Source organism: Varanus komodoensis, unplaced genomic scaffold, assembly GCF_004798865.1.
Source record: "Varanus komodoensis strain SLA01 unplaced genomic scaffold, ASM479886v1 scaffold15, whole genome shotgun sequence".
Taxonomy (NCBI): domain Eukaryota; kingdom Metazoa; phylum Chordata; class Lepidosauria; order Squamata; family Varanidae; genus Varanus; species Varanus komodoensis.
The window spans coordinates 379,249-405,076 of NW_025335440.1; the positions used below are offsets into that span (position 1 = coordinate 379,249).

Below are 25,828 nucleotides of genomic sequence, written 5' to 3' on the forward strand. Positions count from 1 at the left end.
TTGTGGTCAAGCAAGTGCTGAGAACAAGCTGCTAGGGCTGTCTGAGTAGGGCAGGAAATCAGCAAGGAAGGTGGCAGGGGAGAGAAAGAGCGAGCGAAGGAGGATTTGTGCACCCCGGCGTGGATGGAGCCATCCGCACGCCCGGCAGAAAGCGACTGAGTGTGGAGTGTGATGCAGAATCACTTGCATCCCTTCCAGGCTTTGGGAACCCGAGAGGAGCCGGTTGCTGCCATCCTTGCTAGCAGGTAGGTGATGGAGCCGAGCAGGGCCTTGCCACGCGGGGCGTCAGCGAGAAGCAGGCCGAGCGCGTGCCTTAGCCTGCGGCCAGGGCTCCCCTTGTCTCCTACTCGCTCCGTTGGTGCGATTCCCTGTCGAGGCAGCTGCCCAGCTCCTTTTGGGTTGTACTTCTGAATGGGCAGTGAAACATTTTCTTCCTTCTCTGGGGAGACAAGCTTCCAGCGATAAGTGAATGGATTATTAACAAAGGCTATTGCCTGATGCTTACATTCTTTTGTGTGATGGCTTGATTGTTTTCTGTGGATGCATTTGTCTTTTAAAAATATTTTATGGCTGCTGTTAAGGGCCTTGAAAACAGGCTATAAACTAACAAAAAGGGGGGAGTTTAAAATAAGAAAGAATCACCCCCTTTCTACCTTTTAAGATATATACCTATAAGTATTTGTGCATTATGTGTATGTATATTTATGAAGCAAATGGAAATATTATAAAATGTATGGTGGTTAAACATAAAGTATCAGCTACATGATTGATAATGCTACATAAATCACAATAAAAAGACAACAGGGAAAATTACAAAGGAAGAGGATGGAAGAGGAGACAGAAAAGTAAGCTGCAGATTAGAGAAAGGTCTAACCAAATGGTAACACTTAATAGTTTCATCGAACTTCAGAGCTGCAACCTTATACTCCTTACCTGGAAGTCGGGTCCATGGGACTTAGTGGGCCTTTCTTCTCATAGTCTTCCTTGTGCTTTTGCTGCAAGGATGTTCAAAATACATCACTACGTTCCCTTTCTGCAGGCCTTGTGACCCCTCCACCCCAATCAGGCAGGCAGGGATTCCTCTGTCCTGTTGTGCTGCAGGTGGCAAAAGGGGTCTCCGGCCACTAACCGCACAACCTGGGGCATGTTTCTTGGAAGGAAGTCCCGTGTCCTCAGTAAGTCTTACTCAGAGGTAAATGACAAAAGATGACGGTCCCAAATAATCTGTGGCTGAGGCAAGATTGAATCTGGATGTTTCCTCTTGGCCGCTGCACCACACCAGGGCTAGGTAACCACTACACCCATCGGTCTGAAAAAAGCTCCCTTTTGACGTGTCCTTTAACACACCACCTGTGTATGAATTATTTAGAAACACAGAATGTAGAAACATAGAAACAGCGCGAGTCAGAAGGGTCTCCCGGGCCATCTAGTCTGACCCTCAGCTCCAGCCAGCTCTGCTCACGACATGCCCACCATGTGTAAGTCCAGCCTATCCGTGAACACCCTCACCAATGGGGCCTCACCCACCTCCCGGGGAAGCCCATTCCACACCCTCGGGGTCCTGACTGTCAGGAAGTGCTTCCTGGCACCCAAATGGAACCTTGGTTCCCTGAGCTTTGCTCCGTTGGAGCGGGTTCTGCCTTCCTCTTTAGGGGAGAACAGGTCTCTGCCCACCTCCATGTGACACCCCCTCACATACCTGTATGTTGCCAACAGATCCCCTCAGAGTCCCCTCTTCTCCAGGCTGCGATGACCCAGTTCCCTCAGTCTCACTTCAATTTCTGCTGCAGCATCTAACCACTTGTCCCCTCTTTAGATTCCCTCAGCTGATTCCTCTTATTAATATAACAAAACTGGAGTGAATTGCTCCCATCAGGTCCCTGGAACATCTCTGCCAGTTACGGGGTTTCGGTTCATGGTAAAGCGATGCAGGGATTGATTGTAGCCCTTCAGGTATCTGGAAGTGGCATTGCAGGGCCATCTCAGAAAACGCTTGCATGTGCGGCTACGTCTTGTTTTTATCTTTTCTTTAGAGTAGGCCCATCAAAATCAGGACCCTCAAATGAGAAGTAGGGCGCCATGGCCTGCACCCTCCTCTTACGTAAAGATGAACAGAAAATTTAGCTGCTAGAGGCACATTTGATGTGACCTCTGGTTCTGCCCAGGGAGAGGAATTGTCCGTGGCACATGCATCCTTTTGCTGTCGTTGCTGATACAGTTCATGTTTCCAACCATTTAGAAAAATCAGAATTTGAAATGCTTTAAAACTGAGCTATTTAAAGCAAACCAGGCAAAGCTGCCTGTCTCCCAGGACGGTTGTTGTGGGTATACTTTTTGTCTCAGCAAAGCGTAGGATTATCCCCATCCTCTGTTCCTTCCAGGCACGGGAATCTGGCAGGGTCAGTCGGGAGGCAGCAGTGACGGGGATGCTTGGAGTTCAGCCTGCTGCACAGCTGTCAAAGGCACTTGCCCTCGTCTCCGAAGGGTGTGAAAAGAGGGGCCATTTTGTTTCTCTTTCGCAATCTGCTGAGATCGCTTAAAGGGAAGTGACTTGAAATGCGCTCCTGTCTTCCCTCCTGCTCAGTTTCTTCATGACCCTCGTTGCACATGCCAGAAGGCAGGGCGCCATGTTGCATGGAAGTCCCTCTCCCACTTTCTGAAATGAAAGCAAAAGAAACAGTGGAGCAGAACAGAACAGAACAGAACAGAACAGAACAGAACAAATGCTCTAGGTTTAATCCATATATGGGAATTCTCCTCTGTGTCTGCATAAGCACCACAGACAATATGATTTGTGATATTTTAAAATTGTTCCTCCCCCAAATTACAGAATTTTCCAAGGAAGCATAACTGTTTTATTTAGTCAAGGGTGCTCACCCCCCTTTAAAGTCTGGTACAAAGACAAACATGGGAAGTCTTCTGCTTGTCCTCCACCACAACAAATACATCAATGCTAAACTATTTGCAGGGTGGGACTGACTCTTTAATAATTTCAGTTGCAAGGACTGAATTGATTACTGATGTAAATTCCCAGTGTAAAACAATAACACCACACTCCTGTGCCTGTCTACTCAGAAGTAAGTTCCACTGGGTTAAATGGGACTTATTCTCTGGCACACAGGTAAGGGATTACAGGCCACAGTCAGAACCATTGGTAACTTTCTGAAATGTACAGGATGGTTCCCAGCCTGCAATCTTGTTCTCCTCTGGAGGACTCGATCAATGAGTTCATCCACTCCAGTAGTAGTAGCCAGTGATTAAAAATACTTCGAATTTATATCCTCCTTAAGCACAGCAGAATGCTTTATATTTATTGATTCCTCTGGGTAGTCAACAAAGTCAGTTAATGAAATTATAAGCCATATTTTGACAAAACTGATGTTAGTGCTCGTTTGGTCCACTGGAGAAATCTTAAATCTGCATCCCACCCCACACACACACACATCCAGTAAAGTGACTCTTTATTTCTATTGCTCATTGGCCTAATTCTTCACAATCAAGACTTGCTGGGCTTGAGGAAAATACATGCAATATGTAACAGTGGTTTAGGATAATTTATTCATTTTCAAACTGCCTTACTTTCTCAATGCCACGTATAAAAAACCAAAATTGCTCTTGCTTCAGTCCCTGTATAATCAGTTTCCACCTGTATAACTTGCAATCCTGAATTTATGCAAGGAAGAAATTGGATATCCACTTGGAAGGAGCTTCACAGCCCCTGCTGAGCATTCCTCAGGTGGGGCTTTCTAGGTTCTCCTAGGCAAGGCTTTTAAAGCAGAGTTGCCAGGCTTCCTTCCAGGGGTGTGGAAGTCCAGGAGACAGGCCGCTTCCCCATCACCATGACCTGCTTCCTCGTCCCTGGAGCAAGGGAATGCCAGCCCAGAAGCCGAGTCTGTCGCGTCAAGAGCGGGGCTGGACAGGAGGCAAAAGCTGAGGGCTTCTACAAAACTGCTACCATCTGTGGAACGCTCTGCTTGCATGCTGAAAAAAGGTCAACTGAAATTCAATTGTCTAAATATGTCTATTCAATTATTGTATTGAAATAGTGTAACAACCAGGTAGGCTGGGCTTGTGCCTGCTGAGACTGAAGAAGGCCTGCAGCTCGCACATGCTGGCCAGGCCTTGTGGGCGCTGTAGGGCTTTTTCCTGCCGAAACATGCCCGGACGGCACCACAAGAAAAGGGCAGGCTGGCTGCTGGCGTGGACGGCCTTGGCCCCGCGGTGCCCCTCCGTGGCTCTGATGAGCACGAGGCGGCATCAGGCTGTTGTGTCCCACGGTTTTACAGATGAGACCAGAGACCAGTTGGTATTTTTAAGAGGAGTTTTTTTATTGCCTGCGCAGGGACCAGCACTCTCACACAAGGATGGGATGAGTGCCGGCCCCCCGTAGAGGGACAGCGGAGTTTTTATACCATGTTACAAACGAATGGAAAATTATTATTGGCAACCTAAGCGAGCTAGCATGATACAGAAGCGAGACAGTTTTGCGGTAGTTACGCCTTTGATAAACCTTGCCCATTTTCTGAAGTAACACTCTGTATATGCCTGGGGCAACTGATAAACCTCCTATTAGGCTATTTTAATACACAAAGCCTCCTATTATGCTAACTCAATACACAAAGCCTTCTATTATGCTAACTTTGTACACAACTGATATCATTCTATTATGCTAATCTTATGCCAGGTGGGTATAAGATTAGGCAGGGGACCCGCTCAGGCAGGGGACCCGCTCCACGCAGGAACGCCTCCTCACTATTACCCTTCCCCTCCCTGCCTTTTTGTCACCCAGTTTATTTCTCTAACTGGTCACTGAATTAGTGCTTTCAGAGATATCCAGCCTCTCCAGGGACATCACATTTCCACCATATTAAACTGCAATATATTGAAGCTGCGGAAATGGGATTTGCCCACGTTTGCTACCCTGTCCCAGGCAGTGCTGGAATGCTGCAGAGCCCCAGCCCCAGCCCCAGCCACCTGCTGGCTGCCCACCGCACCACCCGCCGTGGCCAAGGCGCTCTCCTTCTCTCCAGCCTCAGCCCCACCGTTCTGGAGACCTTCTGACCAGACTTTCTTGTGGAACCTTTTTGCCCTGGCTTGTTGCAGGCCCTCCTTGGCCGAACCGTGATCCGAACCGGGTTTTAAGCCCTGCCTGCTTTGGCCGCCTCATTTTGTCTTTGCAGAGATTATGGGTTGCTGCTGCAGTTCAGACTTTGATGATGACTGGGCTGAAAACATTGAAATCTGTGCTGAGTGCCACTACCCTATCGACCCGGCCACCAGGCCCCAGGTACGAAACCCTATTCTGTGCTCCGATTGCCTTCTCTCTGGAAGAACTGCATCCCTGCTCTGCTGAAGTGCGCACTCTTGCAAGAACTTCGCACCCACTCTTCCTGTTCTCCTCACTCTCGCAATGAGCTCGATCCGTCGCGGCCTCCGCAGCCTCTCCTCCAGCCTGCAGTGCAGCATGGCCAGTGCTCTCTTTAGCCACACTCTGACGTTCAGATGTGCCGCTGCATGTTGGTTTCCTGGGGGCGGGGGGGGGGGAGGATGCAGAGAGATGTGAACTCTGAATTGCCTAACCCACTTGTTAAAATGGGTTCCAGCAAATTCTTAATTCATTTCCCTTCCCCCACTTTTCATCCACATTAATTTCCACATTTCAGGAAGGTGTCAAGAAAGAAAAGATTAAAGTCTTGGGCTGGTGAGACGCTTAAGGCCACTGCTACCAAAAGCTGCTCAATACTGCCTTTGTTTCCTCTGCAGAGGCTGGCTCTGAATGGATCCCATCTGTCCGATCCTCTGATGCTTGGCGAGATACTCCCTCCTCCCAGCTCACCTCTTCAAGGTTAAAAATTTGCCTGTCCCCTCCTTCAGGGTGCAGAGGCTGCTGGGGTTCTGTTCCTCCGGGACCTCTGTGGCGTCTTGGGGCGGCGCTGGCAAACTGAGGGGCCAACGGGCACATCTAGGGCCTTGGCCAGGGCAAGGGGCACAGCTGGTGTGCCGGCAGCGAGCAGAGCTCTGCACCGGCGTGATCGCTGTCCTGGGAGCGGTGTGCTTGGGCATTCTTGGGGTGTGTCCATGGATCCCAAGAGGCAGCCCTCCCCTGGCATGCCTCAAACCAAGCACCCAACCTTGCTTTGAGCCAAATTTTTGGGGTGGCCTTTTTATTTATTTTCTACATGGATATGTTGCTTTTTATGTGAACATATTCAAAATGGTGTATTATGGATGTGAATTAGACAGAGATGAATAAAAGAAGATCAACATCTAAAAAGCCTGCTAAAATTAGATGGAAAGAGCATCAGAATAAGGCAAAACAGTTCAGCAACATCTACTGTATGAGGCTGAACAACCTCTTAAACAAGCAGGCCATGAGTGTTTTCCTTGAAACTGGAAGCAAAAGAGTCTGCCAGATCTTTTTATGCAGGGCATTCCACAGTTTTGGTGCCAATACTGAAAAGGCCCAGCAGCCCCCTGAGGACCATGGAGCCCTAAAAGGGGACCTTGGGGTGCTTGCAGCCTTCTCGGTCATTCGATGACGGGGTGGGTTTGGATGGTGCCTTAAGCCCAGGGAGGCTACTCGGGGCTTAAAGTTGCCTAGGGTTATCTCACTAGTCCAGAAGCATCTTTTGTTTTCTAGAGATGAGTTGCTTTTCCTTTTTAGATAAACTGGTGGTTGCTCTGTATGATTACGACTCAACCCATGAGGGAGACCTGGTGCTCCGAAAGGATGAACAATTGCGGATCCTGGAACAGTAAGTCTGTTTCCCCACAGGAATGCCACCGATGCGTCCGGGGCATCAGTCAGTGGGCTCTCCGTCCAGTGGCAGCCCAAGCCACCCTGTGTGTTGCATTCTGCACTGCACGGCTCCGCCAAAGATCCAGGTGACCACTGTTTTGTGAAGGAGCTCTGAACTGGGAACACTGGTAGCTGCCCTTTCCTGAACCGTCTGCTGGTCCAGCTAGCCCAGAATGATCTGCACTGGTTGGCAGCTTGAGGCAGGAATTTTTCCAGGCTGCTGCAGAGATGCCGGGAATGAGCAAACCTGGAACTTCTTGCATGCAAAGCTGCTAGTTTGCCATGGGGCCAGAGCCCCTTGTGTCTAGTTACAATTCCCAGAACTGTTTGGCTTGGACCCAGGACAATTAGGGCTATGCCAGATGGTGGGCTTTTAATAGGAGGGCTATGAATTGAAGATATCCACTGAAATGAGAGTTTGTTTGCACAATAAAGCCTTGTTTTGAAGAGTCCCTGAACAGGGTGGAAATCGGTTTAAAGGTGTATTGGGTGTTCAAATGCACAGGCTTAAGGGAGAGCCCTCCACAGCATCAAACCCTTGCTTCTTGCTTGTCTTTTCACATTCTCTAAGGCAGGTGGGTTGGGGATGAGGTGGAAGGGAGCTGATGCGTAACTCGTCCCTTCTAGGAATGGGGAGTGGTGGAAAGCCCAGTCCCTCGCCACCGGGCAAGTTGGCCTCATTCCATCCAACTTCGTTGCTAAGGTGAACACTCTGGAACAAGAGCCGTGAGTAGAACAGATTTTGTTTTTTTCCAGCTGAGCTGCATTAAACAGGGAATAAAGTGCGTGAAGCTGGCAGTATAAAGCTATGCACGTCTACTCAAAATTAAGTCTGACTGGGCTGGTTGGCCCAGCTGAACAGCTCGCAGTGGCTTATGCCCCCAGTAGCTTGTCATGCTGTGCAAACCCAGGGACCGCTGGCAACGCCCAGGTTGAACGGCCCTGCGACAAACCCTGTGCTAGGCAAGGGCTCCTTAGCTCTTGCAAGACTCTCAGCCTCCAGGTTCACGTGGCACAGTAAACAACGGCTGGGTGTCAAACGTTTAACATGGCTGTCCACACACACCAGCACATGCGCCAGCCTAGGTGTTTGGCTGTGCAAACTGCTTTATCAAATTCAGTGGGGTTTACACTGAATGCATATGGGATACCAGCCTTACAGCAGAATCCTATGCATGTTTACTCAGAAGTAAGTTTAGTGGCTTTTATTTCCGTAAGTAGGATAGGATTTCAGCTTTAGCAAATTAATTTGTAGAGTCAGTGTTCACATGCATAAACGCAACATTTCTGATGCACATGATTTTTTAAAAGATAATGAACTTATTTATTATGGAAGACATTATTCCAAAAGAGGCATTTCCTCATGTGTGAAGGAAAGATACAGGGGATCTATTTTTAATATGGCGCCTCCTGATATCTGCCATGTTCATCTCTACTTCCAACCTGGTGGGGGCATATTTTGTTTGACTGATGCTCTTTTAACGGAGTAAGCTGCTGCCTTGATTAAACCTTGCAGTCCCATTAACAGCAATTTGAATGTCCTGCTAGGTTATAGATACAGGGCTTTTGTTGCCATAGAACGCACCGGAACAGTGTTCCGGCACCTTTTTTTGATGGATTTTTCCAACCGATTTTTCCAAGTGATTTTGAATCGCCCTGTCGGGCGTAGCAGCTCGGTGGCAAAAATCATTAAAATAGTGCATGCGGGCTGCTTGTGCGTCCGCGGTGATTGTGAGGGCGCTGCTCGGCTTGGGATGCTGCTCGGCTTGGGATCGGTCGTGTGGTCACGCGCTGAGTGCTTCCTGCCGGTGGCAACCATTATGTTTATGTGTGTGTAGAGTGACTGGCTACATGCAAAAGGTAAATAAGTTCTTTATTTTAAAAAAAGTTGATGAATTGAAAATCTTTTTTAAATTTTTAGTGTAAAAGTGTGACCCCAAATTTAAAAATGAAAAAAAAAAAAAACTAATTACTTCTCAACCACTGGTCCTGCTAATAAGATTACCCTAAAAAAACCCTAAATAAAAGATTAACAAGATGTGAGTTCCCGCACTTTTTTTCTTTTTTCTTTTTTTTACAAAAAAAGTACTGATCAGACGTATGTTCAGTAAAGGAGCAGTCCTAGCACCCTTTGTGCCAAGAATTCGCTAGGCAGCTGAAGAGGCGGGACTCTGCAGGCAGAGCAACCTTGGCTCACTCCGCTCCCCAGGACTCACATTCAGTTTTATGGAACCCTGTAGGCAAACTCCCAGGGTACAGTGGAGTGGGAGCAAAGACAGCAGAGTCACCCAGGGCAGGTCTGCTTGCCACCCCATGACCTAGTGGCAGGGCCTGCCGTGGCAGGGGTGCCACAGAGGGCTACACTGCTTCTATCTATATATCTATCCGTTTATATTTAATAGTTCTGTACTGCCCTACCCCACAGACTCTGGGTGGTTTGCAAGCAATTTTGTGCTTTCAGTAGGGAAAGGGGATTCCTCAGCTCCTTGTCAAAGGAAAACCTTTAGACATAGTAACTGGACAAGTAGAAAAATAGCAGCTATCCAAAGAAACGTTCCTTGCACGTGGGGGCACGCCTGCTGCCTTGTCCCACGCTGATGTGCTCTGAATACAAGCAGCCTTGAGCTCTCAGGCTGGACTTCGCAGCCTTGCGTTGTCCCTTGAACATTCCAGGTTCTCTCTCCTCAGCGCGCACGGGGACAGTCTCGGTGCAACTTCGCATGGAACAAAGAGTTTTGCACCTGTGCATCTTTTGGTTTGCAAGTCACCGCTGTCTTCTTTTTTTGTGGCTGGGAACTGTTTTTCGAATATGTTGTTTATGAACGTGAAATATTACATTGAAGGATGACATACACGTTTTAAAATGAAATTAAAACAGAGCCCTTTGGAAATATGGTTACCTGCATCACAAAAGCTCTTGTTTTGCTAGATTTGCTTTCAATGAAGCAGGTTATTGTTGCATAAGGCAAGCCAGTGAAACAAAACTTTGTAAACTCTTTTAAAAGATGTTTTATTTTGAACGTATCAAACCAAACCAAACCAAACCAAACAGAAACGCAAAACCTAGAACCGGCATAATGCAACAGTGCACAGAGGACCGGGGGCCTGGACAGAAGTCCGAGACAGTGCCCCCCGCCAGAGCCATGTCCTTGTCCTCGTCCGTGCGGGTCCGCGCGCGTTCGGCGTGCCGGGGCGCCCCGCGCTAACCGCCGCCGTCTTGCTTCGCGCAGCTGGTTCTTCAAGGCCATCAGCAGGAAGGACGCGGAGCGGCAGCTCCTGGCCGCGGGCAACACGCAGGGCGCCTTCCTCGTGCGGGAGAGCGAATCCTCCAAAGGTAACTCGGCCGCCGGAGCTCCCCCTGCGCAGGCGGCGCGGAAGCGCGCGGGGAGGTTTCGGGGGAGGGGCCCGAGGGGCCCGGGGCCAGCCGAGGCTCAGGCGGCGGGACAGCGCTGGGGCCCCTTCGCGCCCCCTTGGCGGGCCGCGACCCCCGGCTGGCCCCGGGCGCGGCGGGCTCCGTCTCGGGACGCGCTGGAGCGACCCGGCCTGGCGCGCTCGGCCGGCCCGGGCGCTGCGCGCCAGACGAAGCCCTTTGCGCGCTGGCGGGGGGGGGGGGGGACTCGAGCCGGGGCGCGTCGGGGCGCGGGGAGCCTCCCATCAGCCGTCCTGGACTACGGCCAGGCATGAATCAGGTTGCGTCTCTTCATCGTCTTGAGCTTTGCAAGGGCAAAGGGATGGATCTACCCAATGGGAACGCAAGAGGCAGGTACCGCTGGCCTGCAGCGTAGCTCCTGCCTCCCCCGGCAGGCACTGTTAGCAAAATCGCTACCTTTCTAATAATATATTTGACCGATTGTTGTTGTTATGTGGTCTCCAACTTACGGCGACCCTATGAATGAAAGCCCTCCACATTGTCCTGCCCAGGACGCGCCCGGCAGCTCTTCCCAGCCTGTGCATATTTAGGCAGGGGGAAAGGACTCCGACTCCCAGCACATTCCAGCCAGCCACTGGCTGGACCTTGCTGGAAGCGGGAGGCCCTTTTTCTGCCGAAGCATCCAGAGCATCGTACCGTTGGATTTCTTCTTTGCAAGTTCACTGGCCGGAGCCCCCGTATGCAGAGGCAAAAGCAAGAGAGAGCTTCTGGAACACCTTGGTTGCATCAGTAAGCCGCTTTCCTCAGTCAGGCCAACTGCATTTGACGAGCTTTCTAAACATCTCTCGCCCGCCCGAGCCCTGGGAGTCTGTGCTTCTCTCCTGGTGAAAGGAAGGCTTGATCGCACGCAGCTGCAAAGCTGCTCCATCAGTGCTTTTGGTCACATGTAAACAGAAAGTGGAACGATTGCAAGCCCTTTGTGGCACTCTGTGAAAGTTTATGCAGTGGCGCCTTGGCTCAGGAACGTAGTCCATTCCATGACTCTGGCCCCATGCAAATTGGCCATGAGCCAAGTCAAATTTCCCCATGTAGTTCAATGTTAATAAGTTTACTCCATTCTGTAAATATTTTTTTTAATCACAGGGAAGACGGGCATGATCGTGGGTGCAGGGGGTGGGGGGGGGAGATGGGTGCAGTCGTCACCAGATGAGGAGTTCGCGACCTGAGTAAAATTTCTTCTTACAATTTTGTTCGCAATTTTGTCCGATTTTGTTGTGAACTGAAGCGTTCGTGAGCCGAGGGACCCCTGTATTCTAAACAGCTTATTACACTGGTCCCTGCAGTGACTGTACCATGGAGGCATGGAGTGGTGCAAGAACGCTCTGATCGCTGGAGGAGACTGACAAAGCGCATTCTGTATGGAAGCTTATGCCACAAGAGTGTTACTCCTTCAGGGTCCCAAAAGCTCTTTGTCATTTTAATTATAAGCAAATATGGCTGCATGTGCTGTTAAAAACATTCCAAAACTCAATTGAGCAATACTTCTTTTAGACCAAATATGGATTCTGGAACTCTTTCTCTTTCACGTCTTTAAAAAGGAATAGAAAGAATGTTGTGGTAATAATCAAAATCCGCAGCAAGAACCCTGTTTACTTAGCCTGAAATCCCGCTGAATCCAGTGCAACTTCCTCCTAATGACGCAAAGTCACTGGCCGCTCGCATGGGTCAGCCTGCAGAATAGGTGTCCCTTTCGCTGTTAAGCAAAGACGGCTGTTGCAATGGGCCAAGATGGCAGAGCGCGAGAGCAGAGCCTTCAGTCGAGTTGCCTAGGCAATGGACATCTCTGTGTTGGTCATACATCCCCCCAAGCACTGTTTTTAGAAACAGCGAAAAAGAAATTATGGTCTAATAAACTCTCTAAAACAATTTTAAAAGAACAATTCACCAGTTTTCCTTAATTTGGGGTAGAATCGTTGGTCTCAGCCAGTCCTTCCCTGTACACAGTCAGAAAACTCTCAGCACCCTTGCTAAACTGCACTTTTCAGGATCCACTGGATAAAGTCATCAAAAAGTTAGGCCTGACCATGCCACCTGCTTGTGCTGTGAGGGCCACACCACCTGGGCTTGGTCAGGACAAGAACCCACACACACACAAGTGCTGAGTTGGAATGAACTGCGAGTGCTTGTTGCGCTGCCCGGGCCACCTGCGCGCGCCAACCATAAAGAAAGCTTTGGGCTGGCTGCTGGGTCGTGCGCTGCATCGTGGTTGGTTATCTCCACAGGGCTCAGAAACCCGTGTGGCCGCAGAAGCCCCTGCTTCAGCCCACGCAGCCCACGCTCGTCTTTTGGGCGGCCTCTGCCCAGTCTCTGAGAGTGCCGCACAGTTCTGACGAATCGGTCAAAGCGTTTCCCCAAGAAGTTACCCTTGTTGGAGGCTCTGATTCTGTGGTGGCATCTGGGAGAAACATAGAAAGAGTTTGGAAAAGCCTAGCAGGGGTTTCTCACATATATGGGTGTAGCTCAGAGCCATGAATCTCTTTCTCTCTGGGGATCACTCCCTGCAAATAAATAATAAAGAGACAAATAAATAATCTCTGATACTATCCCACAACTTTAATTCTCTGAAGCTGATCTCCTCTCTTGGGACTCTGGCTAGACCACACATTACGCATATATTAAACACACTTCTAAAAATCACGTTTAAACTGGCCGACTTCATTCTGAAGGAAAAGCCCCCACTGGAGGCACTGACCTGGATTGCTTCCTTCTGCCCACCCTGCACGCTTTCCTGCACTTTCTTAGGTTGCGTTTATCCTCGGAGATGCTGCAGTTCTCCGTTAAGGCACAGCCCTCTGCATACTCATCACACAGAAAGAAAATCCAGAAGCTCCCAGTGTTTCCCTGCCAGGGTGGCTGCAGAGTGCTGGGAACTGTGGGACTTCTCTTTCTGTGTACACATGAGTAGGGCTGCGTGTTAAGAGACTCCCAGAGTGCAGGCAAGGGGGAAAGATCCAGGGCCAAAGGCAACAATTGGCAAGGCAGAGTTGGAATCCTACAAAAATATAAGCATTTTTCTATGTGGCAAGATACTTTTTTTGGTGGGGGGATCCAGCATCTCTTCTTAGAAGGGAACAAAGAAACAAGCAGGCTGTTTCTTCTTGGGTCTCATGTTTTCTCATGGGTCTCCTCAGGTTCCTACTCCCTCTCTGTGCGGGACTTTGACCAGAACCAGGGAGATGTTGTCAAGCACTATAAAGTCCGAAATATGGACAATGGTGGATTCTACATTTCTCCTCGCATCACTTTCGACAGCCTGCACAACCTGGTGGAACATTATACGTGTAAGACTAAAGATGGCGGTCAGGTGCCTCTCTCTGCCTGTGCCAGGCTTGTCTCGAGTCCACAAAAGCCAGAAACTTATTCATGGGGCCTTAAGCTGGCACAGGATTCTTTGTGGCTTTGGTGGCAAGAGGATAAGCCATAATTGTCACTTCCTGAAGTGACAGGGTCGCTGAAAGCAGGGAGAGGGCGACTCGGAGAGGCACGCATCCTTTTTGAGGTGACTTTTGGGTGAATCTGCTTTGATCCTCCTGGGGGGATCTGGCCTGCCTTTTGTGTGTGCCTTTACAGGGCCACCTGTGACCTGGATTTGGGGGCTTCCCTGTGATGCTGAGCTGAGGCATGGCCATCACTTTGGGGGCATCGTGGGCTCAGCCTGATGACCTTCCATTCCTCCCCAGTCCCAGGTTCTCTTATTGCAACCAGGTGACCCCTGGTTCTCTGCAATGCCCTTGTGCTTCATGTGAGCTGGTCTGTTTCTTCCCCGCTTTTCACAGACAACCTGGATGGGCTGTGCACCCGCCTGGGCAAACCCTGCCAGACCCAGAAGCCACAGAAGCCCTGGTGGCACGATGAGTGGGAGGTTCCTCGGGAGACTCTCAAGCTGGTGGAGAAACTGGGAGCAGGACAGTTCGGGGAAGTTTGGATGGGTAAGTGTGGTCGCAGTGGCAAAGCAAGGGGCGGGGGTCTTCCAGATTGTCTTCTACCCAACCCATGTGGACTTGAGCCAGTCAAGGAGCTCAGCTTTCACCTTTAAAATCCCCATAAGTTTCTCTCCCTTACGACCATGAAGATGAATTTAAAACATGTTAAATGAAGCATACCCCCCCACACACAGTTTCAGAGGTGGAAAGCTGGATGCTGTCGTGTGTGACAGGCATCCTGATGCTCCCACCGAGTCCCACTTGCTTCCCCTGCTTGCAGGATTACAAACTGCCAAAGCTGGCTTCCGCTAGCTTCACATTAAGCCGCCATTGCTGCTGGACCTTTAACGGAAAGGTTCCCACAACATGGCAGACCATGGTGGTTTCTCGCTCGGGAGGCACTCTCCTGTTGTCTGAGCCCTGTTGTATTTCAGCATGGCACATTTCATTTTTAGGACCCGCCGTAAGAAACAGTGGTTTGTTCTATGGTTCCCACATTTCATCATGGTTCCCACAGACCTGCCATGCAGCTACACAGAGGCCCCCGGAAAGAGCAGCTGCTGCAGGAGCTGCTCTGGCTACCCAGTGTGGGATTGGGTTTGCGGCGCAGTGACTGATAGGTTATGTGCCAACAGTGGGAGGACTAAGTGCGGAGGGTGGAAAGCCCACTAGTGTAGCAACCACTTGATTGTCTGTCAGGCACATCCAGGCAAAAAACCATGGAAACCCTGTTGCAGGTTGCTTGCTGTGACACTCAGCCGGTATGTCTGTGTGAGTATGTGATTCGATAAGACATGGGTCCTCAAACTACGACTCGGGGGCCGGATCTGGCCCGCCATGCCCATTTATCTGGCTCGCCATGCCCATTTGACCCCACTGCACGTGCGGGGGAGGCAGCGGTTCGCTCGCTCAGAGAAAACGATCTCCGAGCGAGCAAGCCACTGCCTCGTGCGCCCGCCTTGCGGTGCGTGCCTGCCCCCACCTGCGCCTCGTCTTGAAGTGCGCCCGCGCCTGCCCACACCTCCCCTCCCCTCACCGCACGCGTCGCCCCCGCGCTGGCGCCACCTTTCCGGACCACGCCGGCACCGGCTGCGTCCAGCTGGCCCCCCGCTGGGATCGCCCCCTTGACCTCCTTCAGAGGCCAGCCCCACTCTGCCTACAGAGAAAGGGCAGGCAAGTGCACCACACACAGCGCCTGCCGCTCCTTCTGGCCACCCCGCTGCTCGCTGGGCACCCTTTGGGCCAGGCAAGCAAGCAGGCAAGTGGCCGTGGCGAGAGGCCGGGGGCTCTGGCAGTCAGCGCCCCCCCCCCCGGCCTCAGCAGGTCCTGACGAGGCGGACTTCGGCCCTGGGCTGAGCTGCCGCTCCGTCCCTTGACAGGTTACTACAACGGGCACACAAAGGTGGCCATCAAGAGCCTGAAGCAGGGCAGCATGTCGCCGGAGGCCTTCCTGGCTGAAGCCAACCTGATGAAGAAGCTGCGGCACAAGCGGCTGGTGCGGCTCTACGCAGTGGTGACCCAGAAGCCCATGTACATCATCACGGAGTACATGGAGAAGGGTGAGCTGCGGGGCCCTTCCCTTGGCAAGCCGGGGCTTCTGGGCCTGTCTGGCCAGGCCCGGCCTCGTGTGGTGCTCCTTCTGGGGCCTCTTCTCGCCTCTCCTTGGAGGGATGGGAGGGGAAGGCATTTTCCTGAGTGGCTCCTGAGTTTACTCCCTTGGGGTCTGGCTGGTCACTGCATTTACTTAGAATAGAACGAGTGAACTGAAAGGTCTCAGAGCAGGTTCGGTAGCCACCCTGGCCATAACCAAAGCATTGTAAGCCTTCTAATATTGCATCACCCTCTTCTTGAATCTTCTGGGCCTCCATACGTGGGGGGTGGCGCTGAGGCACTGGGGGAGATGTGAAAAGGCCCCACCCCCTCAGTCCTCTTGCTGCTGGCCTCCCGCAGCACCCTGAAAAGCACCTGAAATTGCTTCCCTGGGCCCCATGATACACTAACGTCCAGCAGAAGCAGGAAGCGCCCCCTCGCCTGATCAAGGTGGGGTCAGCGGCTGTCCTTCCAAGGTCAGGAAATCATTCTTTGCAGAGAAAATGAATAGGATCATACCCCATCCCTTTCCAGGCAGCGTATGGCCTTTGCGTGTGAATTGCACCGAGCAATGACTATAATCTGTTGACTTGTGCAGGCTGCTGGGAGAATGGGATTATCCTTGGAGGTTATCTCAAAACTCCATTGCTTTTTGAATAAACTTTTGCCCAGGGCAGGCTTCTGTCCCCCAGCTCCTCTCCCCAGTCCCTCATCTCCCCCATTTCCATGAAGCTGCCCAATCCGCAGTTCGGTGTCTGCTGTCTCTTCCTGCACTACCCTGCCTGGTAGAAGAGCTCTTGGGCCGACTGCCGGCTCACCTGGAGGCTGCTCAGGCACCTCCTTCCAGACTGGAAGAATGCAAAACGGTTACTTAGACGACCTGGGAGAACTGGAGGGAGCCAGCAGGGTGTGGTGCCCAGGCGCGTGGGGCTGGGACTCGGGCGGCCTGGCTCTAGTCCCCGCTCAGGCATGGCACCCCCTGGGTAGCTTTGGGCCACTTGCAGGCCCTGAGTGCAGCCCACCTCTTGGGGCTGCTGTTGTGGGGATGAAAGATAGAGCAGCGCGAGGAGAATGGTGTCAGCTGCTCTGGGGAAGCTGTAAGAGAAAAGGCAGGGAATAAAGCTAATAAGTAATGAAGGGACTGTGGCCTCCCCGGTTTTCCCTGGGTGTTGGCAGCCCGAGCACAGCCCACCGCTTGGCTGCCCATGTGGACCCGCCCCACTGCTTCGCTGCCCTGCACCAGCCCAGCATCCCCGCTCGGGCAACCAGCCACCCGTGCTTACACCAGCCCTTCTGGTGCCCACCGAGAAGAATCCTGTGAGTGGATCATCACTCTCTGTGAGTATGTGATGGCCGACAGTTTACTGGACAACGCACAGGAAACGCCTGTTTGTTGCACCTGCTTGTGCAAACTGCAGGGTAGAGTGGAGGACAAGCACAATGGGGGTGGAGAGGAGGGGAATTAGGACAGTGGGGCAGAAAGCGCACTGGGCCTGCTGGGACGCACTGCAGAGCGGAGCACATTCTTCGTGGGGAGAGTCTTTCCGCCCTCCTTCCCGCTGCTGAGCCAGCCGAGTTATTTTGAACAGTTCCTCTGCATCGCCCTTTGCTCTGGATAATGGAGGGCAGCGCCTCGGCTTGCTAGATTTGGCACAGGGCAGTGGGGAAAGAGGAGGAAATGAGTGGCCATTGCAACACGGTTACAATGGAGTGCAGCGTGCCAGGATGTGAAAACCGCTTGGGGATTTGGGGGAAGCTTCCTGCCCCTTGAAGGCACGTGCTCTCCTGCATCGCGGCACCCTGGGCGGCTGTGGCAGAAGCGCTGCGGAGCCACGAGGTCTGCCTCCTGCTGTTGGTATAGTCAGCCGTTCACCACAACGAGATGCCCTTGGGATTGCAACCCAGAATAAAACCGCATCGCAGAATGGCTGCGGGGGCAATGAACACAGAACTGAATATACGTCGAGACGGGCCGAAGGGAAGGTCCGCTCCTTCCCCGCCCCATGCGGCGTGGCCCGAACTCCAGCCGGCACGCTGGATGCAGCCGCGGCAGCCGCCAAGCCGATGGCGGTCAGCAGGCCGCTTCCTGTGGCTTGGTACGGGCCGGCCACCCCTGCCTGGTGAGCGGCTTGCAAGGAAGGAGGGCGGCTGCCCCTCGCTCCTCGCACTGCGCACGGCTTGCCTGCCCCCTCGGGCTTCTCCCTGTGGGCACTTGGCGTGGGGCCCGACTAGGGCATGTGCTCAGCTGGGCCCTCCCAGGAGGAGGCTTGTGGGGCAGGGAGGGGCATCTTCCTCTGGCCCCTTCCTGGCGCCTCCCCTGCCCTGCCCTGCTTGTTGCCAGCAGTGCCAGCTCCAGCACAAGGGAAGTTCTCCTGCAGAAGCGCCCCGAAAAGAGCACCCGGTGAGCACCCTGCGCTCCTGCAGTGAGATGAGATGTCTCCCTTTGCTACCTCTTCAAAAGGACACGCCAGATCCACCGCCTCCCCTCTCACTTCCTGATTGTGTCATCTCTTAGGAAACAAGCTGCTTCCCTTGTGCTCCAGAAATGTTTAGCCCTGCCCCCAGGCATCGGAAGGGTTCCTGGGGCACTTTGCATACCCTCAGAGGCACTCAGAGCCACATGATTGCTTCACATATGTAAATGCATTTTTTTCTTCCCTGCCCCTGCAGGAAACTTGGTGGATTTCCTCAAAGCTGCTGAAGGCACCCAGCTGACCATTTTCAAACTGCTGGACATGTCTGCACAGGTGTGAACAAAGGAACGGGAGCAGGAGGGGGGCGGGTAATCAAACCTGGCAGGTTGAAGGAGGGGCAGCAATTGATGGGGAAACAGCCTATGGGGAGGTTGGTTGACTGACTGACTTTTCTACTGCCCAGTAGCCAAAGCACTCTGGGAATTCGCACAAAGGGGCCGGCCGAGTGGGTTGAAAGGGCTATTTTTCCAAAGTGGGGAAAAGTGCTGCTGTACAAAAGGGTGAGGCGAGGCTTCTGCCATCAACCCAGAAACTAGGAACAGGCCCATGTTGCAAATGCAGAACAGCTTAACCAGTGCATCTGATCTCTTCTCAACCCGGGAGATTGTCATTTTGTTCTTATTCCATTTGAGAGCGTTGAACCTGATGCCTTTCCCAACCTGAATGCCTCCGGATGTTTTGGACTACAGCTCCCAGCAGCCCCAGCCAGCATGGCCGGTGCTGGGATTGTAGTCTAACAGTACCTGGAGGCAGGCCGGGTTAGAAAATGCCTGGCCTCTCCCGGGGCTGCAGAGCTCTGAGCTCCACACAGGAAGTCTGGGCAACTAAAGCTACTGAAAACCACAGAGCCAGGTGGAAATGAAATAAACAAAATCGAGTTCGGCGGCTGTGAAAAGCTTGACGTACCTGCTGGGGGAAGGGGGGAGTAAAAGACGCATCCGTTGAATGAGCTGTGAAATCTAGAGCTGGGAGGTGTCTTAGAAGGCTGCCTGCCTTGTTGCACCCCCAGTAGCTGTAATTTAAGCTTTTGCTTACATTCCTCCCAGGGAGGAGGTCCCATTTCTTGCAAGGCAGGCCGTTTTACTCACTTGTGAAAGTTGCTCTAATGGTTGGTCAAAATCCACTCCCCTGCCATTTCTGTCGACTGGTTCTAGTCCTGCAAAGTCGATCTTGGCTTGCCATGCATTCATTTATTTTAAGGGTCTCTAGGCCTCCTTTTAGGGCCAAGCTCGCTCAAGGCAGCATATATAAAAGAATTAAAGCAACAGTATGCAATCGCATTAAATCACAATTTTTAAAATGTGTGATTTTCACCTGTGCCATGTGATGGTTAGTGTGGCCAAACACACACTGTCCTCTGGCAGAAATGTTGCGAAGATTGGTGGGGGCCACACTGCGGGAAGAAGGGTTGGATGAAAAGCTGTGAAAGCGACTTACAGCCCCATCCTTCTCTCCCACAAAGATAGCAGAAGGGATGGCTTTCCTGGAGAAGAAGAATTATATCCACCGGGATCTGCGAGCTGCAAACATCTTGGTATCAGAGACACTCTGCTGCAAGATTGCTGATTTTGGCCTGGCCCGGATTATAGAAGATGAGTACACAGCTCAAGAGGGTGGGTGGCCTTCTCCACATGCGTCCTGCCCGTTGATGCATGCCTGCTTGTGGGGAGTAGAGTGATGGGAAGGCCCTGGAATGCCCAGGCCGGCTGGCATCTCACGAGGTGGGGGGTGTACTTTAGGGCTCTCACCAGGGAAGGATGTCTGCTCCTGCCTTTTAAGATGCCCTCTGGGCAACACCACCCTTGCAAGTAAATCCACTCACTCAGTCTGTTCATTGTTAGGACTAAAACGAGACTGTAAATTTGGACTGCAGTCCAAATTTGGATTGCTGGATGATCAAGTTAATCTGGAAGGGTTTCTGACTCCTGCTTCTTTAACATTAGCAACAATAAACATTCCCCCCCTCTTCTTAAATCAGGCAGAAAGAATCCCTGCTCTGTGGTAGTTCAGATGTAGAGCTGTACTTGCATTATGTACATTTCGTACTTGCAGGTGTACGTTTCAAAGGTGTGGTAGGTAATTGTTCCCAGCCCTGAGCTAGTATTTTACATCTGGTTCTGCCCTCCCCACTTTTGCCAAGTCGGTGTCATAGAATCATAGCATAGTAGAGTTGAAAGGGGCCAGAGGGGCATCGGGCCCGACCCCTGCTCCGTGCAGGACCCCCAGGTAAGCAATCTAGCAACCCCCCCCCCCCCCGCCTCCAACACGTAGACTGTGCAAGGCTGGTGTCTGTGTGTGCCTGGCCTAAAAAGAGAACACCCGGCCCACCTTTTAAAGTTGCTCATGCTTTGCAGTCTGCACGATGCATCGCACACCACCGCACAGGCGCAGAGGCTGGTGCCTTGCTCCGCGGAGTCAGACCATGGGTCTGTCTAGCCCCTTCCTGGCAGCAGCTGCCCAGGCTGCAGGCAGGAATTCTTCTAAGCATTCCCTGGAAATGCTGCCGATGGAATCTGGGGACCTCTGCAGGCAAGGCCAGGGCTGGCCCGCTGAGCTGTGCCCCCCTTCCAGTGCAGTGTTTTCCCCAGGTGAAAGCAAGGACACTGGTGTCGCTTGCCCTTCCGTACGCGTGCGCATGCCCCACGCATTGCCAAAGGCTTCCCTTCCCTGCTGTCGCTCCATATCTGCTGTCCCCAGCCTGGTGCCTTCCAGCCATGTTGGACCGCAGCCTTCATAATGCCCAGCCAGGCCTGGCCAAATGGTGGGAGGTCAGGGTTAGAGACCCTCTTCCACCGCCTCAGCTGCAGCACGTCAGGACATCCGGTGCACCTCCTTGTTCACCAGCAGGCCCAGCCCCTCCAGCGCAGTGAGTGTGGCTAGTGAAAGGATTGCGGGGGGGGGGGTTGCACTGTCAGTGGATTTATTTGCATGGATGGTCTCATTGAAGCGCTCGCGTGTTTTCCTGCTGCTGTGCACACATCCGCCCAGTTCCTGGGAAGTGGATTCCGGGGAGGTGGTTGCGCATGCAGCCCTGAGCCTGGGTGGCTCCAGGGTTCGGTGGCCCACCCCTTTCCTGGCAGCCTCGCTCCTCCCGGCGCCTTGCAGCCCAGCAACCGAAAGCCGCAGCTGCTCTGGCGTGGCCATCACTCGGCGCAGCAGCCACCTCTGGCGGAAGCTGGAGGCCACAGGGGGCTGTGCTGTGCGTGTGAGCAAAGCGGTGTAAGCACATGCAGGCTGCGCTGGGGGCTGTGGTTCTGAGCCACAGCTGTGGCTCCGGCGGGGATTTTGTGTGCGGCGCTGCCTTACGGGCAAAGGGGAAGCCGTTCCCGTGCTTGGAATCTGCGCGCTCTGGTTGCATCACGGCCGCCGGCAGGCTCTTCCGGCAGTCCGCCTTTGGGCAGCTGTCAGAAAAGGCAGGGCAGGGGAACGCACCTCTGCTCGGCCTTTCTGGGGAGTTCAGACAGCCCCTTGACAGTAGAGCCCCCGCCCCCGCCCCCCGGGACCCTGCCAAGAAGGGGCTTGCTGTTTGGACCTGCACACATGTGCAAGTCCAACCAAAAATGGGGGTGGGAAAATGTCTTCCAATTAGGCAAAAAGGAAAAGGGGGAAGCAAAATGCTGAGAGCCCCTTCATTGTGCCACTTGTGCCGTGTCAGAGCAGGGATCATAAGAAGGGGTGTTCTTTGGAGAAAGAAAAAGCAGGGGAAGGGGGAAGGCAGCAGGGAATTCACAAAGGCCTTTGCTCACGGCGGGGGCCACTGGGCCGGTGACGGTCCCCGCCCAGTGCGGCTGGGCCTGGGGGTGGCTGGCGCCGGCAGTGGCCCAGGCCGCCCCAGCAGAACATGGTGGGGCAGCTAGCCGCTGCCTGCAGCCCATGCTGGGCAGGTGTCCTGGCACTGGGGAACGTGGCAGCCCATTGGAGTCCCAGGACTCCCGCAGCAAGCTGTGGCTGGGGATGGTCTGGTGCTCGAACAAGCCACATGGCCATCCTGTTGTGTGCGCTTCATGAAGAGCTGCATGGCGCTTTTCCATTGCTGCAAGCCACGTACTCCAAAGTGCACCGGGAGCCTTGGCTGACCGTGTGCCTACCACTTGCGTGGTCCAGGAAAAGGGGCCGCTGTCCTGCCGTAACTAGTGCTGGGTGGAGACAGAGCTCCTTCTGGTGGCCAGAGCAGCAAAGGTCGCCGGCTGGACTTGCCGGAAGAGTTTCTGTACTGTAAGCACAAGATCGACCCGTCCCTTCTTACGTATTTCAGGAGCAAAGTTCCCCATTAAATGGACAGCTCCAGAGGCCATTAATTACGGAACATTCACCATCAAATCAGATGTCTGGTCGTTCGGCATCCTGCTGACAGAAATCGTCACCTATGGCCGGATTCCTTACCCAGGTCAGAATTTCTCACCAACAAAACCATTTTTTCCAGATACAGAAAGTATCCTGTATCCACAGGGAGAGCCTGAATCACAGAGGCGAGCAGAGCTCCATGTAGCCCTGGAGCCGTGATCTTGGTTTTTAAAAGACTAAGACAATTAACTTCAGCGACCCAAAGCCACACCAGCCCCTGCTCTTTGGGGAGATCGAAGCCTGGAGGGCATTCATTCAGTACTGCTAAAAACGATACTCAAAAATAATCTACCACACTGAGTTTATTTCCTTAAACTGTTGCCTATGGAAGGCTAGCATAGAAAAAGCTAAAAGAGAGGCACAGCACAATATAGTGATGAAAGTCAAGCTAATCTTATACATCATCTTTGAAGTATAGCCAGAATTTGAGAGAATTGTAAGAGGAAGGGCTTGTAAGAGAAAGGAAATCCATTTGCTGCAGGACTGGTGCAAAACAGGAGGAGGAGGATACTATTTTTCCGCATCCTTCGGTATGTCTAAGTGAGCATCTAGTTCAGGGGACGGAGGACAGGGCCTGTGGTACGCAGGGCTCCAAGTCAGGGAACTTGCTGGAGAACGCTCGCTTTTCCTGCTGCCAGGGCTAGCCCTGGAGCTGTCCGGCATTTCCTGGGGGTGTGGGGCGATGCTTGTCTTGGCTCAGGCATGAGTCGTGCTGAAGGAGATCCACCATCCTTCTCAAAGGCTGCTCTGGGGCACCGCACCGGCCGCGCTCCTAGCCCGCAGGGTTCTGTCCCCTGTTCCGCCACTGGCTCTTAAGTGAGCCAGGCCTGATTCGCCACAGACCGGGCCAAGCCAGCGGGTGGGGCTCGTGGATGCAGCTGTGGCCCCGTGACTCCAGCACTGCATGCAGCAGGACGCAGCACCTTCGCCTTCACTGCGTTCACCTAGGGCTGGGCGTGAGCATGGGCATGGGCATTACCTGCCAGCAGTTCAGAGTGAGGGGTCACGGTGGGATGGGGTGGGGGCAGATGCCCGGATGGAGAAGCATCTCATGCAGCAGGATTTTTTTTTAACTGAGCACCAGTGATTTTTTGGGTTGGACTTCTGGCTCCCCTGCCACATGCATCTATTTCTTTCTCATATCTATATCCCACCATTTTCCTTCTCTAACCCTTCACCCCCCTCTAGGTACCAGTCCCTCCTTCAGGCAATTGGAGTGGGTGACCATGTCTCCCGCACCCCTTGCACCCCGTGCCCGCCTCCCTCTTCTCCAGCAGTGGCGTTGCTGCTCGGAACCCAGCGGGTTGTCTGTTCCAGGGGTGCCGTCGGCACAGAGACGGCCCAGGTTGAGCCCCACCCCCAGCCCACATCTTTCCCGCCGTCTCCCCCAGCTTTTCTAACAGTGCTTTGTGTCACGGCTGCAGGGATGAGCAACCCAGAGGTCATTCAGAATTTAGAGCGTGGCTACCGGATGCCGATGCCAGACAACTGTCCAGAAGAGCTGTACAAATTGATGCTGCAGTGCTGGAAGGACAGCCCGGAGGAGCGGCCCACTTTTGAGTACCTGAAAGGCGTCCTGGAGGACTTTTTCACTGCAACAGAAGGACAGTATGAGCAGCAGGTGTGAGCGGGGCCTCCAACAAGGGCCCTGGACAATGACAGGCTTTCCCTGCAAATGATAATAAACGCCGGACCCTCCTGAGAAAAGGACCACCACGAAGGCCTGGGACCCGACGGGAACCCTGTTCCTTGTGGCTTGGAAGCCTTCCTCCTAATCCTGATGATGCTGGGGAGGGATGGCACAGCAGGCGCCGGACACGTGTTTCTGACACTGGCTCACACATTCCAGGATGAAGGAACAGGTTCTGGGGCTAATCTCTAGCAAGCCATGGCTTAGAACAAGCCCTTGCCTTCCTCCTCCTGATCAACGCTTAATTTGTTCAAGGAAAAGGAGGGTCAGCCCTGTCAGGGGCCCTCACCTGGGTGTGAAGTGCTCTGACAATCAACCCAGCTCTGATGGCTTGCCAGATTATAATCTCAGAGTGGAGGCCTGGTCATGTTTTTGCAGAGGAGTGTGTGTGAGAGAGTGATGGTGCTAGAAAAGCAATTAACCAGTAGAAGAGTACTTATTAGTGAGAAGGCACTCTGTCCATGCACTGAGGCACTTGCTTCCTTGGGACCACCACATAACATGTTCCAGAACTAAGTACTGGCAATGGAAACAAACTCCAAGATGGTCCTGGACAAAGTCACTAGGAGCACTCCTGAAAATAGTACACAGCAAATATGGCCACTAAAGGCACAAGAAGCAGCCTATTTGCTCTGAATTCTTGGTTTAGCAGAGAAAAGATAACAAACTGCAGTGGCGTGTTTGCGTGTGCTGACTCGTGCTGAACCTGATTCCAAACCTGTGGCCGTGTCTCCCTCCGAGTGCGCAGAGCGCTGTCTCACAGTCTGTGGATGGGGGCAAAATGAGAGGGACCCAGGATTCATGGATCGGGGAGGGGAAACCGGCAGGGCTGCAAGAGGACAGCGAGTGTGGCGCAGGGGTCGGGGGTTGAAGCGGCATGTGCTGGGCAGCCTGTGCAGAGGGAAGGAGACCCTGCACGTGAGCTGGGTTTTCTCCACTCTGTATGTACTTGCTGTGCGCCAAATCCCCAGCCTGCTGTCTCACATGGAATCTGCCTTTCGCTTCCAGCTGAAATATATGCTGCTTTATATATGGATATACACCATTTTGCATTCCACAGAAATGTAGGTATTTTCTTGACTGAGCGATTTTAGAGATTTATTCCCCACCCTACAATAAAAGCCCTGGTGAGGTTGACCCAAGATCATTTTTCTTTGGTGTTTGCAGTGTGCAGAAGCAGACTCAAAGCAGCTCAGGTTCAGCAAGCTGTATCTTAATAAACTTCGGAGAAGCTGGGACCAAGCTTAAGTTTCTCTCCGTCCTTGCTGCGAAAGGCGCCGCCAGAAGACCGCGCTCGGCATCGCTGGTCTCGGGAACGGCGCGTCCCGCTGCGCCGCTCGCATCCTTTCCTGGGGAAGAACCGTGGGAATCCCCACCTTCCCTCGGGGGGGGGAGACCCGCGTAATTAAGCTACCCCCTCTCATAGAGTGAAAGGTACACGTGCACCCCCCTGTTTTTCCGAGAAGGAGAAGTGGTACAGTCCAGGCAACTCTTCGCTGCTCTATCTAGCTTGTTGTCGCGCTTCGTCCCGCCTCCGGGGCTTCTCATTGGCACTGGGTGGACCATCTGCACTTGTGA

General features: G+C 52.8%; 1 protein-coding gene across 1 annotated transcript; it reads left to right on the forward strand.

Moving 5' to 3' along the window:
- Nucleotides 1–61: 61 nt before the first annotated feature.
- On the forward strand, nt 62–25,492 carry LCK (LCK proto-oncogene, Src family tyrosine kinase). Its single transcript, XM_044425101.1, has 13 exons — nt 62–245; nt 5,181–5,287; nt 5,764–5,845; nt 6,665–6,755; nt 7,427–7,525; nt 10,030–10,133; nt 13,361–13,510; nt 14,006–14,158; nt 15,532–15,711; nt 18,413–18,489; nt 19,679–19,829; nt 22,472–22,603; nt 23,985–25,492. Exons 2-13 carry the CDS (start codon nt 5,186–5,188, stop codon nt 24,185–24,187), a joined length of 1,524 nt encoding a protein of 507 aa, XP_044281036.1. The 5' UTR covers nt 62–245; nt 5,181–5,185; the 3' UTR covers nt 24,188–25,492.
- Nucleotides 25,493–25,828: the final 336 nt, after the last annotated feature.